Source organism: Corvus moneduloides, chromosome 18 (assembly GCF_009650955.1).
Source record: "Corvus moneduloides isolate bCorMon1 chromosome 18, bCorMon1.pri, whole genome shotgun sequence".
In the NCBI taxonomy this organism is placed as follows: domain Eukaryota; kingdom Metazoa; phylum Chordata; class Aves; order Passeriformes; family Corvidae; genus Corvus; species Corvus moneduloides.
Window position 1 is genome coordinate 9364030 of NC_045493.1, and position 18551 is coordinate 9382580.

At 48.9% G+C, this 18551-nt stretch overlaps 1 protein-coding gene across 3 annotated transcripts in view; it reads left to right on the top strand.

The window, feature by feature from the left end:
* The window catches only part of TTC28 (tetratricopeptide repeat domain 28), a 113686-nt gene extending 96680 nt beyond the window's left edge, over positions 1 to 17006 (top strand). For 2 of the 3 annotated variants that reach the window (XM_032128544.1, XM_032128547.1), the window contains 10 exons: positions 771 to 915; positions 1818 to 1997; positions 3070 to 3790; positions 5478 to 5602; positions 6651 to 6882; positions 7295 to 7371; positions 9417 to 9440; positions 10252 to 10381; positions 10909 to 11016; positions 11499 to 17006. In XM_032128544.1, the coding sequence (XP_031984435.1) occupies positions 771 to 915; positions 1818 to 1997; positions 3070 to 3790; positions 5478 to 5602; positions 6651 to 6882; positions 7295 to 7371; positions 9417 to 9440; positions 10252 to 10381; positions 10909 to 11016; positions 11499 to 13120 (3364 nt within the window). In that variant the 3' untranslated portion in view covers positions 13121 to 17006. The remainder of the gene's footprint in view (positions 1 to 770; positions 916 to 1817; positions 1998 to 3069; positions 3791 to 5477; positions 5603 to 6650; positions 6883 to 7294; positions 7372 to 9416; positions 9441 to 10251; positions 10382 to 10908; positions 11017 to 11498) is intronic. The other variant, XM_032128545.1, reaches the window with a different exon arrangement.
* The last annotated feature ends 1545 nt before the right edge of the window (positions 17007 to 18551 follow it).

Below are 18551 nucleotides of genomic sequence, written 5' to 3' on the forward strand. Positions count from 1 at the left end.
GATTGCAGCAGCTGAGGAGAGAAAGAGAGGGGAAAATGCAGTTTTCTGAGCCTGTGTGTTGGTATGTGTCTCAAAGGGTTGGGGTATGTTCCAGGCCTCCCTACCTTTTCTTTGAGGTCCACCTGCTAAAACTTTCTGGGAAGTTACCCTTTCCACATAAAATGGTTGTTCATGGCCCCAAGCCAAGGGTAACATTCCTGGGGAGCACAGCTGCTGGACTTGTGAGCCTGGAATGGGGCAACTTCATTTCCTCAGCAGGGCAGTAACTTGTGGCTGCTGATGCCAGGAGATCACGTGCAGAACTCTGTGTGAATATCAGAAATGGGCACCAGGTGTTGCCCAGCAGTGGCAGAAGTGCAGGCAGGATCTTGATATCTCATGGTTTGCCTGTTGTCACATTTCCTTGGGTATCACACTGGGGCAGTTGGTGCACAACCCAAGTGCAAATCCTCCTGTGACTGTGGTCAGTTGTCAGTGGGTCTCATGCCTGCCTGCACACAGCTGCAACTCTCAGGTGTGTAGGAGCAACTGGGAACAGCACTTCAGGCACTGGAGTGTTCAGAGAAACTCCCTAGCAATGTCATATGCCGTCTGCAGCTGATTCATCCTGCCATTAATGTCACTGTTCACTACAGTCCTCCCATGAACCATCTTACAGAGCAGAGTCCCCTGGATGACACGGCCCAGCTCATGTCACTGTCAGAAGTCAGGGCAGCCACAGGGCAGCTCATATTCCTGCAGCTAACCTCTGCCTTGGCTTTTGTCCACAGGAGCTGCCAGAGCATGACCAGCCTGTTCAGCAGTACCATGTCTCCTGTTAAGGATGGAACATCATCACTTCCAAGGAGGCAGACTTCTTTCACCAAACCCCCACTCCGTGCTCTCTACGACTTGCTGATAGGACCCATGGAAGGAGTAAGCCTTTGGCACAGACACTTACCAAAACCCTCTCGGTGTGGGAAAGCAAGAACAGCCAGCTTGGGGGTGGTTTCTGAAGCGTGGTATTTTCATAGAACAGTCTGGATTTGAAGGGGCCTTAGAGACCATCTAGAGTTGAGAATCTAGAGACAAGGATCTAGTCCTGCATACTTTTTTTTTTTTTTGTGGGCTTCCAGTGTTTAAGCTGGAGCAAATTTCAGTGCTTTGAAGTTACTCTTTCCTGGGGTGAAAACATTGTTTTTATGATACACCAGATTAGTAAATTTCCACGGTTACATCAGACCAGGAGCAGTTGCCACATTTTGTGTCCAGCTGCATGTTCCCTATTGACTAATAGCTCTGCTTCACTTCTCCATCCATAAGATGCTTTAGATCTTTTGGTGACTCTGGGTTGATGACTATGTCAAGTGTGTGGAAGTGCAGGCCATGGACACAATCTGTCTGTAGATTGTTCGCCCTTCAGAGGAAATGGCTATTTAGAAGTTCAATATCAGAAAGAATATTCTCTGGCAAAACATAAGGTGATGACAATACTGACAAGATACAGGTGGTTGGAGTTAGCCAAGGTTTCAGGCTGGAGTGGAAGGAGCTGCAGTACCAGGGTGAGGCTGGGCCCCACATGGGCTGAGGCCAGGATGATGACCCAGACCATAAGGGTCCGTGTGCTCAGCGCTCACTCCTCTCAGTGGAGCTGGCTGGGCATAGGTGAGCAGCAGTCCAGCTGCATAGGACATGTGCTCATCTGTCACACAGAGTGGGGTTCTGATGTGGATGTTTCCAAACCTGACGTGGGGTCAGATTAGAGCCTGATGCTTGGGAAGTGCAGGTGGGGACACTGGTGGAGTGAAAGGTCCAGACTAATTCTCCTTTCTTTTCAGGGTTTGATGCATTCCAGTGGGCCTGTTGGCCGCCACCGTCAGCTGATCCTGGTTCTGGAGGGAGAACTGTACCTCATTCCTTTTGCTCTCCTGAAGGGCAGTTCCTCCAATGAGTACCTCTATGAGCGCTTCAGCCTCATTGCAGTGCCGTCCATCCAGTCACTGAATCCCAGCTCCAAGGTCTGACACTGCTTATGAAACCTCTCTCACCGAACCTCTCCTGTGGGTGCAGGTTCTGGTACATGCTCAGAAAGCAGCAGTTCTGTCCTGCTGTGCCAGACACGAGAACAGAAACCACAAACAGGCCACCCTGGGTCTGAGGAGCACGCTGAGCACCACAGCTCTGAAGTAGGTTCTGATGTAGTTCCTGCAGCACAGAATCACAGCCCCAGGCATGCCAGGAAGGACAAGGGGATTGGATCATTTGGATATCCTCCTCTAAAGGATTGCATGTGCTGGGTGTGGAACTACATGGCAGACTACAGAGATGTAGGTGTCTGTGATCTGTGCTGAGCTTCCTTGCCAAGCTGACTGTCCTGTCACATTGCTGGTATGTTCACCTCCATTTTAGTGTTCTGAGTGGGGAAGGCCACTAATGTCTCAGGACACCAAAGCTATGAGGGAAAGCAAATCCCATAGGTCAATCCATCAGAAGTATCTTGATGCTGAGGTCTGGCAGCAGCATTTCTAGTGCCCAGGTCTCCAGGAGAATGCACCAAGTCAACATCTGCTGTTGCTGAGCAGTGTTTTGCTGCACATCTTGGTTTGCCCTGGGTTACACATAGTCAGTGGAGCAGCAGAAGGGTCTGAACCTTGTCAGCATTACTGCTATTCCATTCAGTATCAGCTGCATGCAGCACCTTCTGCTGGCAGTGCTGACACTGATCTTGGAAATACAGGTGCGAGGAGCCACTTAGTGAGTGATTGCAGGTAGTGTTCCAGTAATGTGAGAACCTGGAATCTTCTTTATGCTTTTAGCTCTGCTGCAGCCCTCAAAGGGACCTGGGCTCTATCTGTTGCTTTCTGTTCTTATCCATCTGCTCACCCAAGATCTGGGGACAGAAGTTTTGACCAGACTCAAATGGAGGTGTTCCTTGGAATAGTTAAACAGAAGAAACTAAAGAAATGCAGTCTTCGTGTAATTATGACAACCAGACTTCTGTTTAGAGCAAAAGGGACAGGATATTTTATTGCCAGCACTATAAAAACTGTATCTTTGAACCCCATTTTCTCTTTCTCTTTCTCTGTGTAGTCCCATGTGAGGAAGAATACTCCTGCTTACTCCAGTTCTACCTCAATGGCAGCTGTTATAGGAAATCCCAAACTCCCTTCAGCAGTTATGGACAGGTGGCTGTGGGGACCTATGCCCTCTGCAGAAGAGGAAGCATATATGGTATCTGAGTTACTTGGCTGCCAGCCCCTAGTTGGCAGCTCATCAACAAAAGAGAGAGTCATGAGTGCCCTCACTCAGGCAGAATGTGTCCATTTTGCAACCCACGTCTCCTGGAAACTGGCTGCTTTGGTCCTGACACCCAACACTGACAGCAATCCAGCCAGCAGCAAGAGTTCTTTTGGGAACCCCTACACAATCCCAGAATCTCTTAGGATGCAGGATGATGCCAGTGATGTGGAGAGCATCTCAGACTGCCCTCCTCTTCAGGAGTTCCTGCTTACAGCAGCTGATGTGCTGGATCTGCGTCTTCCTGTCAAGCTAGTGGTTCTTGGCTCTTACCAAGAGTCCAACAGCAAAGTCACTTCTGATGGAGTCATTGGCTTGACAAGAGCATTCCTGGCTGCTGGGGCTCAATGTGTCCTTGTGTCACTCTGGCCCATTCCTGTGGCTGCTTCCAAAATGTTTGTGCACGCCTTCTATTCCTCTCTGTTAAACGGGATGAAAGCCAGCGCAGCCCTCGGAGAAGCGATGAAAACCGTGCAGAGCAGCAAGCAGTTCTCCCATCCAGCCAACTGGGCAGGTAGGAACAGTCTTCTTCTGGACAAATGAGATGTGGTTTCTAGGGAACTGCCAAACTGTATGAGTGAAGCAAGGAGCGGTGCCGGCAGGTAATTGGGAGCAGCATGTGCCCTGTGCTTTCCTGGAATTCAGCCCCTGTGTCTCAGGCCCCGATTCAGCTGAGTGTGGCTGAATGTCAGTGTTGTGGGACTCACTGGCATTTCACTGTGCACAGTAGGTGGGTATGGATTGGGTATAATTGGAAGCAGTTGTGAGGTGAAGTGTGTCTCATGACTGGAAAGAAGTAAAGTGCAGTGCAACTCATTCTCTGTGTTTGAAATCTCCAGGCTCACGCTTCCTGTGTCCTTGGGATGGAATCAGCTGGAGCACACATACAGGAGAATTCCATGGAGAATTTAGTGGCACTTCCAACTGGAGGCAGGAGTAGTGCTGCTAGAAGCAGGAGCAGCAAGTAGCTGTGATTTCTGTGACATAAACCTTGTAGGGCTTATTCTTTTGTTCTTTTTAGGAGAAAGGTTTCCCTTGCTTCCATTGGGAATGTCTCAGCAGTGTCAGCTCCCTGTGCAGTGCTAGTGCTTGCTCCCTCTCAATTAGATCTATACATTGAGATTTGGAATGGCAAAGGCTTGGAGTTCAGCAGTGCTGTTACAGGGATATGTACAGATAACCTAGTTTTTCTTCCTGGCACGAGGCCCAGTTTTTGAAAGCTGCAGGCGTTCCCCAAATTGATTTTGCACAGGCAGCAGAACCATGTTATTTAGCTCAGGAAACTGTGGTGAATATGGCTCTGGTGTGAACTGCACGTGGCTGGAGGAGTGAGAACTTGTTAAAATGAGTCAGGCTGACAGTGATTTCAGGCATGTTGACTCCAGCATTAGGATGTGGTTCAGGTAGTACCAGGTGTGAGCTGAGTTCAGGTTACAGTCCACAGTTCAGCTGGGATTTTATTTTCCTTCCAAGATTTTTCTGTCTCAAAAGAAAAGAGCACTAAAAAGCCCCAGAAGTGACCACTTCCTAGGCAAAAAAGAATGAGTATGAACATGGTGCTTGGCATTGCCAGCAAGCAGAGACTTTCAGCTGCTCGGGCTGTCTCAGTACTGCCCCTTCCATGGTACTGTGCAAGTTCATCACACACAGTCCCTGACTTCCACCGCTGACCCTTGGCACTGAGTCTTGGACAGAGTGCCAGAGCCAGGAGCAGCTGCATCCTTGCTGTGGGAATGAGAAGGGAAATGTAGAGCTCTTTGTGCTGACATCTGGGGAGTCTGGCATTGAATGGTGCATGAGCCAGGACAGGTTTCTGACCAGGATAGCGAAAACTTTTCATGTTCTCAGTTCTGTTCTACAACCACTGTTGGCATGTGTTGATTTCTGTGGCTGTAGAGGAGACCTGGAACATGCCTGGACAAGTTGAGCTGCAATCCAGTGGTTTTCTGCTTGCTTGAACAGGAAGATGTGATTGATTTAATAGCAGGGGACGGTAAGAAGTATCTAGAAACTTTCTGGAAGTTCAGTCTGCACCACTGGGCAGGGCAGGGAGTGGGCAGCTGCTCTGGGAAGAGAATGTCCCCGTGCAGGGTGCAGTGAACCGTCGTTCACTAGTCTTGAGGGCAGAGGACATCTGTGTCTGGTTTGAACATTTTCCATAACAACAGGAGATTAACTGTCTCTCATTCTGAATCCTGTAGGTTTCATGCTTATTGGGAGTGATATGAAGCTGAACAGCCCTTCTTCGCTGGTAGGACAGGCCCTGACTGAGATCCTGCAGCACCCTGAAAGGGCCCGGGATGCTCTGCGTGTCCTGCTTCATCTGGTAAGGGAAAGGAAGCGCTGTCACAGCCATGAGGGGCACTGCAGCCCATCTAGGCCTGAGACACCCTCATCTGTGGACATGAGTGGAACCATGAGTGGAGCAGCAGCACCCTGATGTGCAGCCACTCCCACTTGAAAAAATATATGTGTGCCTTCATCCCCTCTCCCCTGCCACGATGTAGCCTCTTGCAAAGCTCTGGGTCGGTGTGGAAAGACTGGGACACCTAAGGAAGTGTTCAGTGCAAAAAGAGGCAAAGTAAGCAAAATCTTAGATTGTATTGTGACAGAATCCTCCCCAGACCCATCTGGTTTGCATTAGCTGTTGAATTGGGTTTCTGCTTAAGAGGTAAGTATTGGGATTAATTGTTTATACAGGGAAATAGCTACGAACATGGCAGTCATGGAAACACAGAGCACAGTCACTGCTGTCTCTGCAGATCTGGAAGATAAGAGGCCCTTCTGTCCCCATCTGTGCCACCAGTCTGTCTTGGGGAACAGTGGGACTGGAGCCAACTGCCAGGTGGCTGGAATGATCGCTCATGACTTCTAATACTTTTCTTCCCAATGCATCATCTGTGGTCTCACAGGAGTGTGAAGTACCCATAGAATGATGGAAACCTGTGAATGTTGCTGGTCTTCCCAGTTGCTGGGTTTGTGGACATTCATCTCTCTTTCCTGTTTGCCGTGTGGCTGCAGGTTCTTTGTCTGGTAATAAGCAGGCTGGAACCCCAAGGTGAGTCATCTTTTGGGGAGAAATGCAGCTGCCAGGCTGACAGGAAACTATCCCAAACAACCTGCTACTTTGTTTCCCTGTGGCATTATTGTTCCCAGAGTCGCAGAGAACACTGACACTCATCCCTGTGATGTTACAACTGTGGATGCTGAGTTACTGGAGCTTTTGTTTTCAAGGCACTAATGTCCTCCTGTGTGAGACAGGCCAGGATCAACCTTGGATTTGCTGACCCCAGCCTGCTGTTCCAGTCTCTTGGTGTAAAAAGAGGCAGTCAGCAACAATATCTTGTACAATAAGCGATGTCATTTCCCCACAGGTGGAGAAATCATTGCAGCGAATCCAGAACGGGCAGCACAACTCCATGTACACCTCCCAGCAGAGTGTGGAGAATAAAGTTGGTGGCATTCCAGGCTGGCAGGCGCTCCTCACGGCGGTGGGATTTCGGTTGGACCCGCCTGCCAGTGGCCTCCCAGCAGCAGTGTTCTTCCCAACCTCAGACCCTGGGGACCGGCTGCAGCAGTGCAGCACCACCATCCAGTCCCTCCTAGGTGAGAGAAGAGGAGGCAGCTGTGGGCCCTGACATCAGCCTTTCCCACCTTTCTGTGATGTCAGCATGTGAAACAGGGATGTTTTACATCAATGAAATCAATGTATTGGACTGGGAAGAAGTTCTAAAAGTAAATGTTAACTGAAAATTTTGTCACAGATGAGAATCATCTGCTACTGGGTCAAGTAAGCATGATGTGACTGTTCCTCTCTCCCAGCTCTCAGTCAGGAAACCTGTCATCAGATGCAGAGTGGGAAGACCTTTTGCTTTCTGGAAATTGCTGCTGCTTCCAGAGCTGTCCAGTGATGTGGGGGAGAGGTTTTAGGAATTAGCCGAGTGTGTGTTCTGTTCAGGTTTGTTGCATTTCTTGCAGTCAAGAAACAGATACAGATGTTTCTGCTGATGTTTTTCAGGTTTGCCTAACCCTGCACTTCAGGCACTTTGTAAACTTATCACAGCTTCAGAAACAGGAGAGCAGCTTATCAACAGGGTGAGTTGGGAGGTTTTCCTCCAGTACCAGGTTCCAAATGGCTCTTCCCAGGTCAGTAAATTCAGAAATACACAGAACGGTTGATGCCCTGGTTTATCAACCCAGAGCTTGCTAGGAGACTTGAAGGTTGAAATTCTGAACTTGCCTGTTTGTGTGAATGAAAGTGTGTGTCCAGAAGGGACCTGGGACTCCCCGTTCAGTGACAAGTGAAAGGATGATCCCTACAGCAGTGTGGGCAAATTGAGTAACAGGCCCCTAATTGCTGTTTGGCCATGCTGCCTAGGGCCCACGTTGGCTGCTCTTTGTCTGCTGTATTTACTGAAGTCCCAAGGTGTGGCTGACTTTGGACAACGCAAGGTCTGTCAGAAAACTCACTGAGCCTGTGCTGCTCCTGTGTGTGCTCACAGCTCTGCAGAAACGATTTCTGGTCTTTAGGAGAAGGGCAGTGCTATCTATGGTGATGGGACTTCTCCCTGCTCCCCTCAACCTCCTTCACACTCTTCCCTCTCCCCAGTCTCTGGAGCATGCCTGGCCTAACCTGACCTTTCTCTGCGCCACCAGCCTGGCTGCTTTCCATTCCATGGTTCTTACTGTCCTGAGTGCTCCTGTAATGAGGTTTCTCTTCATCACTTGCCTGCTTTAGTACATGGACACACACACAGGGAATGGGCCAATATCTCACTGTCTTTCCCCTTTCCCCATGCAGAAGCATTCCAGGCAATACTGTGGTGGGGAGCTGGGACTGGCTCTGTGTGGTGTTGGGCTGCCTTTCCTTCGGTCACATGGAGTCTGCACAAAAAGCCAGACAAGAGCCCCAGCTTCTCTGTTACCCACTGGGTGGCTCTGACAGCCCACTAGGATGAGTCTGCTCCAAGGAAAGGGTTCCTGTTAGGATCCTGTTAGGATCTGCAGCAGAGTATGAGATATTTCCAATGACCTTGGTGACCAGTGTCCTTGGTGGCGTTTGCCTCTTGCCTTGGCTCTCATCAGTGCCTGAGATGTGTGTGGTTAACTGTGGGGTTATCTCCCTAATGGCCACCCAAGGGAGGCCAGCTCTGAGAGGTGTGAGGAGGAGAGAACAGCATTCCCATGGCTCAAAATGCCTTGGAGTGCTAATGAGGTGGCTTCATGATTGCTGCCCTGCCTCAGATAATTAAATTATCCAAGGAAAAACATTCAGCTGGCTGTGCACAAGTAACAAAAGACACGCTCACCCTTTCCTCACTGCCCCATAGAGTAAATACTGGCAGGGATATTGCACTGGGTTTGCAGATGTTCTTCCATAGCCCAGACCCCTGGCAGAATTCCCTTTTGCACCAGTCTATCCTGTTCCATGTTGGTTTTCAGCTCAGCTCTCCCCTCCTCTGTGGTTATTGCTTTTTTCCTCTCCTGCCTCTCGGCAGTCACGGTGTGAGCAGCTGGGGCTCTGCCTGTCCCAGAGGAAAGCAGACTTTGTTCCAGACAGAAGCAGGATGTCAGACATTTCGGTCAGTGGGTGCTGCTCGTTGGTTTTCCCAAGTGGGTGACCGGCATCATAGGGGAGCAGGTGCTCTTGGCATTAGTGAAGCAGCAAGGTGGGAGCCTGAGCAGCTGCACTGGATAGAAAATGCTTATTTTGAGTGTAAAAGAGAAGGCAGGAGCCACAAAAGAGAGAACTTGAGACTACTGCATGTGCAAGGAAAAGTTAGGGATTGCTGACTGCATTGAGCGCCAGTACTGTGTCCCAGAGGAAACAAGAGAAGGGCTGTTTTATGTTCAGCCTCCTGCCAGAGTGTGGGTTGGCCTGAGTGTCTGCCTGCTAAGTGTCTGAGCTGTCATGAGCTGGGCACTCCCAGATTCCAGCTGCCTGTTCCCGTGCTGTTGGATTCACAGCTCAGGCCGTTCCCATTGCTCCCTTCTTTCTCTGGACAGAGCATCTTGCGGTCAGGGTGCTGGTTCCCACACAGATATGTCCCTGCAAGGTTCCTCAGCACAGGCACTTTGCAGCACAGAGTAACCCATGTTCTTTTCTCCTCTTTTCCTTCCTTGTTACCTGCTGCCCGAAGGCTGTTAAAAATGTGGTGGGAATGGTGAGTATGATGTGCACGGGGATGACACTGCGGTGCAGGGTGACGTGCCGGGGTCACTGCAGACCCATGCCCTGTGCTGCAACGTGTCTGCACCCGCTCTCAGGCCTGGGATTTGCTCCACAGAGCTACTGTGGAAAAAGGCCTGTGTAAGCTTTTGTGGGTTGTGAGAGATGGGTGGTCCTGAGGTTAGCTGGCCCCTGATTAATGGCTTTCCATCATCGCTCCCCTGGCTGTGTTGGTGAATTACACGGGATCCTGGCATCTTAATTTGTGTCAGATCTTCATAAACACATTTTCTCTCTAGCTTTTGCTACTCCTGTCCCTTGGGCACAGTTGAGAAACTTCTTTCCTGGAGGCCGTGGAGATATTAGGAAAGTCTTCCATGGTTTCATATGACTTATTCTGCCCAGTTAATGAGTTTCTTAGGATTTGTATAAGGAGTATGGCTCAGTCATGGAATGGGCTTTGGTATATTACTGTGAGCAGCCCCAGAGTATCTCTTTCCTTTTCTTTACCTTCACAGATGTTCCTGCTACGCTTCCTTCTTGCTCAGTTTCCACTGGCCACCCCCCAGCCCTCACCCCTGGTCTGTCCCTGCCTTTGCTGCTGTTCCAGTCTGTCTGATGTTGCTGTCCCTGAACTGTCCTTCTTCCCAGACCTTCCCATCTCACTGCTCTGTTCAGGAGCAGCAGCTGAACTGGGTGTCCAGGGAAAGGGTGTCCAGGGAAATGGCGTTGCCTTATCTGTGGCTGTAAGAGAAGCAGTGATGTGACTTGTAAGGGATGGCTAATGTTTGTATTGCTGTCTTCAGCTGCATCAAGTCCTGGTTCAACTTCAGGCAGGCGAGAAGGAGCAAGATTTCCCCTCTGCACCAATCCAGGTCTCCATCAGTGTCCAGCTCTGGAGGCTGCCTGGCTGTCATGAGTTTCTGGCAGCTCTAGGTAGGAAAACACTTCTTCCTGTTGTCTCTCTAAACCCACTGTTGGTGTCTCATGTGGGGGCTTGAAGCAGTGATGAAACTCATAGCTTCACTTTTTTCTGCCTCCTGCAGCCCAGCCTGCATTTGCCAAATTCCAAGGACTGTGCTCTTCAGCTCCATTTCTGTGAGAAAACGTGGAATTAATAGTAAATGGTTTGGCATGTAGAACCCTGTCCCCTGAGATGTGTTTGGTATATCATTCCACAACAACTCCAGATAATTTGCAGCTAAGGAAGTGTTGACAGGAGTGATTTGTTAATGAGTGTCTGTGTTCCCAGTCCAGCACCACCAAAGCTCCCAACACCTGGAGAAGGTGTGCTAAACAGTAATAAATAACAGACAACAAACTGCACTGAGAGGTGTCGTCATCCTTCCACGGGTGCTGCAGGCTGTCATACCTCTCTGTTCTGTGTTATAAATGAGATTGCTTTTACTTGAGACAGAGGGTCTTCTGTGAGCTGTGATTTTCTGTTCCATGTCCCACTACAGGTTTTGACCTTTGTGAAGTTGGCCAAGAGGAGGTCATTCTGAAAACTGGGAAACAAGCTACCAGGAGGACCATGCACTTTGCTCTACAATCCTTGCTGGCACTTTTTGGTAAAGCTGCTTAGAGTAGTTTTTGCTCTTGTGTCATCTAATGATTTGATCAGAATGGCTTCCGCTGAAATCTCACACTCGCACCTTTGCAGAGGTCACACATCGCACCCGTGTCATACAGACCAAATGTGATCAGACACTGGAGCAAATGTTGGTTTTGTATGGGAAAGACTCGTCTGAGCAGAAGCTGGAGTTAGAGTCCAGCAGCTGGAGGACATATAACTCATTCTTGGTTTTGAGATATAAAATGATAATGAGCTGACAACTTCCATCTAGGATTCATGGACAGAGGTTCTTGCCTGGGCTGTGCACTTCTTTTTCCTTACCTAAGTAGTAGTTGGTTGTTCTGTGGTAGCATAGGGCCTGAGGGCATGTTTTGTAGCATTTTCTCTTCATTCTGATAGAATGTTGCCTGGTTTTATTTGATTTTTATGTTGTATCTCGGGGCATGTTTGTACATACTATTGTCTTTTCTTTTTTAGATTCTACAGAGCTGCCCAAGCGCCTTAGCCTGGACAGTTCCTCATCACTGGAGTCACTGGCTTCTGCTCAGTCTGTTTCCAACCCTGTACCCCAGTATCAAAACCCTCCATTCTCTCCTACCTGTCCAGAAGGCATTGCCTCAGATGCCATTTCTGTGTACAGCCTGAGCTCCATTGCTTCTTCCATGAGCTTTGTTTCCAAGCCAGAAAACATGCTGGATGGGGCAGGACCCAGAGGACGCCAGGATTATGAGAGGCCCAAGAATATCTATCCACACAGGTCTGCAGCTCAGAGCCAGCTGTCACCACAAGCCACTGCAGCCAGCAAAGATGAGGAAGAGTATGAAGGTTTCTCTATAATCAGCAACGAGCCTTTGGCCAATTACCAAGAAAACACAAAACCAGGGTTTTCCCCTGATCACAAACAGCCCAAAACTAGTCAGAATGGAGGCATTAAAGTGTCCGTCAACTCCAAAGGGAGCATAAGTACTCCAAATTCTCCTGTTAAAATGACTCTCATCCCCAGCCCAAATTCACCTTTCCAAAAAGTTGGGAAACTTGCAAGTTCTGATACTGGGGAATCTGACCAGTCTAGCACTGAGACTGACAGCACCGTCAAATCCCAGGAGGACAGTAATCCAAAGCTTGATCCGCAAGAGTTGGCCCAAAAAATTCTGGAGGAAACTCAGAGTCACCTCATTGCTGTTGAACGTCTTCAGAGAAGCAGCAGCCAGATCAGCAAGAGCAACAGTTCGGACGATGGGGCTCCCAGCCCGGCCGGCGTGTCCGCGTTCCGCTCCTCGGAGACCAGCGCCTTCAGCCGGCCCGTCAGCTCCAGCCACAGGAATCAATCTTCACCTCTTGCAATTAAACCAAAGCCTCCAACGAGGAGTTCATCCCTTCAGAAGGTGAGCTCTGGCTATAACAGCCCCACAACATCGGAGATGTCAAACAGAGAAGGCACAGGCCAGTACAGTGGGCAGCCATCTCCAGGTTGTGATTCACACGGGTCGCTAACTGAGCAGCCTCCCTTTAAACTCAAGTACCCCAGCTCTCCTTATAGTGCTCATATTTCTAAATCACCCAGAAATATCTCTCCCAGCTCAGGGCATCAGTCTCCTGGTGGCAGCACTCCATCTCCTGCTCTTTCTTATTCCTCAGCTGGTTCTGCTCGCTCAAGCCCAGCTGATGCCCCAGACATAGACAAATTAAAATTGGCTGCCATCGATGAGAAAGTGCAAGCGATTCACAACTTAAAGATGTTCTGGCAAAGCACTCCTCACCACTCCACTGGCCCAATAAAGATTCTCCGAGGAGCTCCTGGAACAATGACTTCTAAGAAAGATGTCCTCAGCTTGCTCAATTTATCTCCACGGCACAGCAAAGAAGAAAGTGCAGAGAAGCTGGAACTGAAGGACCTGTCTATTGGGCAACACCTTGCTGCTTCGCCACAGAAGATCCCTCCAAATGGACACAGACGCCCTGAAACCACAAATGCCATGACATCAGCTCATTCCTCACCTGGCAATACTCTGGGAGCCGTGCGTCCCCTGAGACTGCCAGCTGGTAATGGGTATAAATTTTTGTCACCAGGAAGATTTTTCCCTTCCTCCAAATGTTGAAATGTCCCAAGTACCAGCTGATGACTTACAGTCTTGTTAAAGTATTTGCTTCTGCCCACTTGCCTTTACAAAAACAGAACCAGTAGCTAAGCAGCCGTGGTCATGCCCTCAGCTGGCAGTGCCCAGGGATGGGACAGGCTGGCCTGCTGTCACTGTGGGGGCACACGGCCTCACACACATGGGTTTTTGTTTCCCTTATCAGAACCTTGGCCAGACTCACCTTATAACAGGTTCTTTGTAGTATTCAGTATTTGCAGCAGCAGATGCAAAGCATCTGGTTGTCTGTTCATTAAATACTGGCTTTTAAGCCACCTCCTTGTATTTCTTAACCAGAAGTTTTACAGCTGGCTTTTTATACAGAAATTATACATATCAGGGGTTGGAGAAGAAAGGGAGAGGAGGCAGAACATTCCTGTGTACCACAAAGAACATATGTACAAGTCTCTGCCTGGAGAAAGATGAGCCATTTACTGGACTGCTTTCAAAGGCTGACAGAGGAGAAGACCACATGCCTCTAGATACCTCTGCCAGGTTGGCCAAACCAGAAACTGCTGTCAGTAAAACTCCATAGCAGCAGGATCTGGCAGTTCTGTTGCATCATTTAGAGGCTGGTGAAACAAAGACAAGAGGAGAGAGGTGCCCCATTCTAAAATATGCATCTCAGGTAACTTTTCTGGATGGAAACCCCTCAGATGAGATTTTGCTGGTTGGTCTGCTCAAAGGAAATGTTTGGGGCCTAACAAACCAGGTGAGCCTGAGTGTGAGGTAGTGAGTGTGTGTCAGAGAGACAAGTTCTGGTTTTGTTGAGGGCTCTGGTCTCTCTGGCACACCACATTGTGAAGGTGAACTTTTTATCCTGGAAAGTATTTGGGCAGTACTTAAGTCTCTGTCGGCTCAGTGGGCACAGAAAAGGATCACAGATGCTGCAGCTCAGAACGTTATTTTGCAGTTCCATGACAGGCAAGAATGTGACATCAGTGTGTGTGATTCAGACATCACCTGACCAAAAAAATCCCTCCTTGATCCTGCTAAATCATTGCCAGGGCTCAGTGCAGGCAGGTCTGCAAACCTTTTCCCTGCTGTGGAGGCAGGTTTACTTCGGAGCAGGTGTGGAAACAAGTTTCCTTTGGAGCAGGTGTACCAGTGGAAGCAGCTGTTGGTGCAGCTGGAGCCAGAACGCGAGGCAGCAAGCGGAGGGGCTGGATGCAGAACCCGAGTGCCCTCTGACGTGTGGAGGAAAGGGGACCAAGAGCACCCCCAGGGTGATGTGTACAGTCAGCTTCCCTAGGCTAGGTGGGGTTTAGGAGTTAGGGGTCAGGCTGGAGATGGTTTCTAAGCGGCTGTGCAATGCAGTGATGTGATCAGGATCCCAGTGATCGTTTACATGCGCTGAAGCCGTGGGCGTGCGGCAGCATCAGCCCCGCCACGTGAGCTCAGATCCACGCAAGGTATTCACAGGCCATGGGCTATGAAGTCAGAGCACTGGATCACCAAGGCTTTTGGTGTCTATTCTGCACTCCCAGGATTGGCTGAGTGACTGAAGGCTAATCACTTCACCTCTCCGTGCCTCGTCTTCCCTTTCTATCTAAATGGGGATAGTAATACTTACCTACCTACCTCACAGAGGTGTTGTGAGGCTGAATACATTAGGCCCTGAGTTTTAGCTGGATCTTAAGTCAACTTCCAGCCTTGCAGCTGAATGGAGAGTGCAGGTGGCTCTGTGGACGTACCAGAGGTATGTTGCTGATGCAGAGAATTGTGTACTTAGCATGGCTGGATGCTCTTGTTGCAAACACGGATCTGATACTTGGAGATTTTCTTAGGGATCTTGGAGGAGAAGCATGATAGCAGGGCAGAGAATTCAGTTCTGATATGGAAACATGAAATTGCTTAGGCTCAGCTCACAGCATAATCAGATGCTTGCTGTGAGAATATTCTGGAATCTGCTGGTTTCTGGAGAATGTTCTCCTTTTTATTGTTGCAAGAAATGAACACAAGCACTAAAGGCAAAGGATATTGGGCTGGGTTGTTAACAGCCAGCTAACGAGGGGGGATCACCAAAGTTTTCAGTGCAGAGAGAAAGAGTAGTTACCTACTCATACACAATGTAGCAGAACAGTTGAGTCAATCTGTTCAACTCATTATGGTGCAAGTTATTTGTCTGTACATGACATCTTCCTGTGATGGTTTGGTGCTAAACATCACCTTTGTGTCATTTGGCAGGAAAAATTAGACTAGTGGGCCAAAATGAGTCAGCACAGCATCTGCCCCTTGTGGAGACAGTGATGCTGTTGATCATGCCACTTGCTGTGGTCACAGGACTGCTGAGAGGCTTCGTGTGACCTGCTCTGTTTCTAACCAGCATAAACTTCTTGAAACGACATCCCAGGAACACCCAGGATGGAAGTGGGCAGCTTTTTGTTTATAGCAACAGCAAATACTCCCTGTAGTGCTGCATAACATGCCAGAAATAAGCCTCTTTGTTGTAGTTTACTTCCATAACTAAAGGATCTTTTAACCTGTAGAAATTCTATGCTGCCATTTTGTTACAACCCATTTCTGTGCTCCAGCAGGTTTCATGCTGGCTTAAAGCTTTCAGACAGAGCTAAATCGGGGTGGGGGGTGTGGGGAAGTGGTTCTTCTGTTGTTGTTTTTAAGGAGGGGGGAGCATTAGAAGCAGGGAAGGGTTTGGATGTAGAGAAAGTTCAGTATTTGGGAATTTGATGTTGTATAAATATGGAAGGTGAGTGTCACTAGAACAAGTCTTTTGGGAAATAGGTCTCCGTTGACTTGGCACAGGTCACTTCCATTGGCTTGCCGGGAGCCATGAAATGCATGCTTACTCGTGGCTGGGAGACACTGCACACCTTGTCCCTCACTCCTCCACCTCCTGAATGAGAAACAACCCCTTTGTGAGGAAAAGAGTTTTATCAGGTTTGCCCAATATGTGGAGAAATTCAGGAAATGAAAATCACACGTTTTCCATTTGCTGTTAGAATTCCTTCTGTGGGTTTAATGCATTTGTCGTTGTTGTATTTGTGCATGGTACAAGTGACAACACTGCGTAATACAGTGAGCAATAACAATTAGGTATTAACCACTTTCACATTAAACCTGCCACATGCAACCATTCCCCAGGGCCATAGAATGTTTTGGTTTTGCCCTGTACGTTTTACTGTGTGAGATTTCAGATTTTTTTATTGACTGTCTTTAGCTCCAGCTAAATGGGAACAGTAAACAACCCCTGTGATCAAAATCTAGTTTAATTTGATTTTGTTGGTTAGCCTGTACCTCTGGCCTGATAATTGGTTTTCCTTCTCTTTAATCATACCTTACCGAAACAAGGAAAAAAACATTGAGGGGGTGCTACACCCACGCATATCACTCTAGGCCATATTTTCTTTCATTAGGGCAAGCTCGTTCTGTGAACATCTCTTCCAAGTTGCAGAACAGATCCAGGGGCACAGAGGTGTCTGTGAATCTGTCAGGAAGCACTGGTAGTTTCAGCTGGATGGTGATAAAGGGTTTGAGCAGTTTCGGGTTCATTGCATTGCCATGCTGCCCAGCAGGGCTGCACGGGTGTGTGGACACTCGTCCCCTCAGCTGCAGAAGAGCGCTGGAGACAGTGACCCAGAGAGGATGGTCAGCAGAGGCTTCCCAGCAGCAGCCCTTCAGCACTCGCTCTCCCTATGTGCAGTGTTAGCCATGTTTGGCCTCTATGGACTTTCTTTGTAAATTAAAACTCTGTTTCCAGACAGCATTAAACTTTTTATATTATGAAATTTACCATGTAAAAAGATTTTCATATTTTTATTGAAATTGCTAAGGCATTTGGCCTTTCTTCTTTGTGATTTCCGTGTCTATTAAAGCATGAGTTCTCTCAGTGCCTCAGTCTCTTGATCTGGAAGGATGTTGGGGAAGGGTGTTTGTTGGCTCACCGCTCTCTGCCGACGCCCAGCTCCCTCTGGAACTTTCCTCCCCTTCTTGTGCAGTGTAGTCTTCCTGTTACTGGTGCTCACTGGAAATTGCTTTTCCTTTTCCTGACAAGTGGTGGGAGAAGCAGTATTTCCTCGAATCTCTCTCATAGTCAGCAGCAAAAGGACACGCAGGGCTGGGAGGAGCTCTGAGGTTCACCCAGCTCCCTCCGGTGGGAGAAGCCAGTGCTAAAGGGAGGAGACACTCTCCCCATACCAACACCAGCTGGAACTTGATGAGTTAAACCTTCCTTCTGCCCCCATGTGAAAGGCGCCCTTGTACTTAGGGGAAGTGCTGGAGACACATGAAACTAAACACACAAAGCTGTAGTAGGGCCACAGGACCTTGGCACACTCAGCCTCTGGGAGCAGCCAGGAGCCACTGGCAGTGCTGGTTCTGCCACAGGCTGAGGCTGGGCTGGAGCCCTGCCCTGAGGAGCAGCTCCTGGGGAAGCATTCCCTCCACGAGTGGGGCTGTGGTGGAGCTGGGCTCAAGTGGTTTGTGTGTCCCGGGTCTGGAGTCAGCGGGATGTGGCTACTCGGTGATGGTGTCGTGTGTGGCAGGATGCAGCTGTAGACAGAGGGTTTGGGGTGAGCACACACGAGACAAGTGTCCATATGGGGAAGGAGCAGCAGCAGGGACTGCACGCTGCCAGCGTTTTAAAAAACCAAATAAAGGAAAACCCTGAATGCTTGGGGAAACAGAGATTTACAACCCCCTCCCACTGTGCCCCAGCACGGCCCTGATCACTGCTGTGCCTCACGGCCAGAGCCAGTACAGGCCTGAGTCACCGTTCAAGGACTTCCATGGAAATATGTGTCCATAGGAAGAGCCTGCCGAGGGTTTTCCTTAGAGCCATTGGTGTGGGGGAGGAGTGTTTGGCAACCCTGAATTTTATCTGGATTTCTGCTCTCCTTTGTGTAAACGTCTCATTACCTCTGGCTCCTGGCAAAGGAAATGCGGGGGATGGCTTCTCCAGGAAAGGGGAGCCAGGGGGCTGCAGAGAGGGTCACAAGTCACCTCTGGGGAAAAGGATGTGCCATGGGAACACAAGTGTGGAGCTTGTGGTTGTTTTTTTCTTGGCAGTTTACCTGGTTTTACGTTTGTATGTGCATTTCAAACAGAGGGAAAGCAAAAGTCTGCATGGCTGTGGAAAATGGGGAAAAAATGAAAGCGAATGCTCAGGAACTAGAAAGCAAATCAATATATTTAGAATACATTATTTTAAGTAAATCCTGTAGTTTTACCTGAATTACAATTTTTAAGAACCTCAAAGTGGAAGTATGTTCCCTGGCTGCTTTGTTCTTAGGGCAACATTTTGCCACAGGATAACTTAAATCGCTGTGGAAACCAGGATAAAGCCAAATTCAACACACAGAACATGCCTTGGGTGGTCCCATCCTCCTGCCCCTCAACCAGGAGCCTCGGGAGAACTTGTCCCTGCCAACTGGCTGGT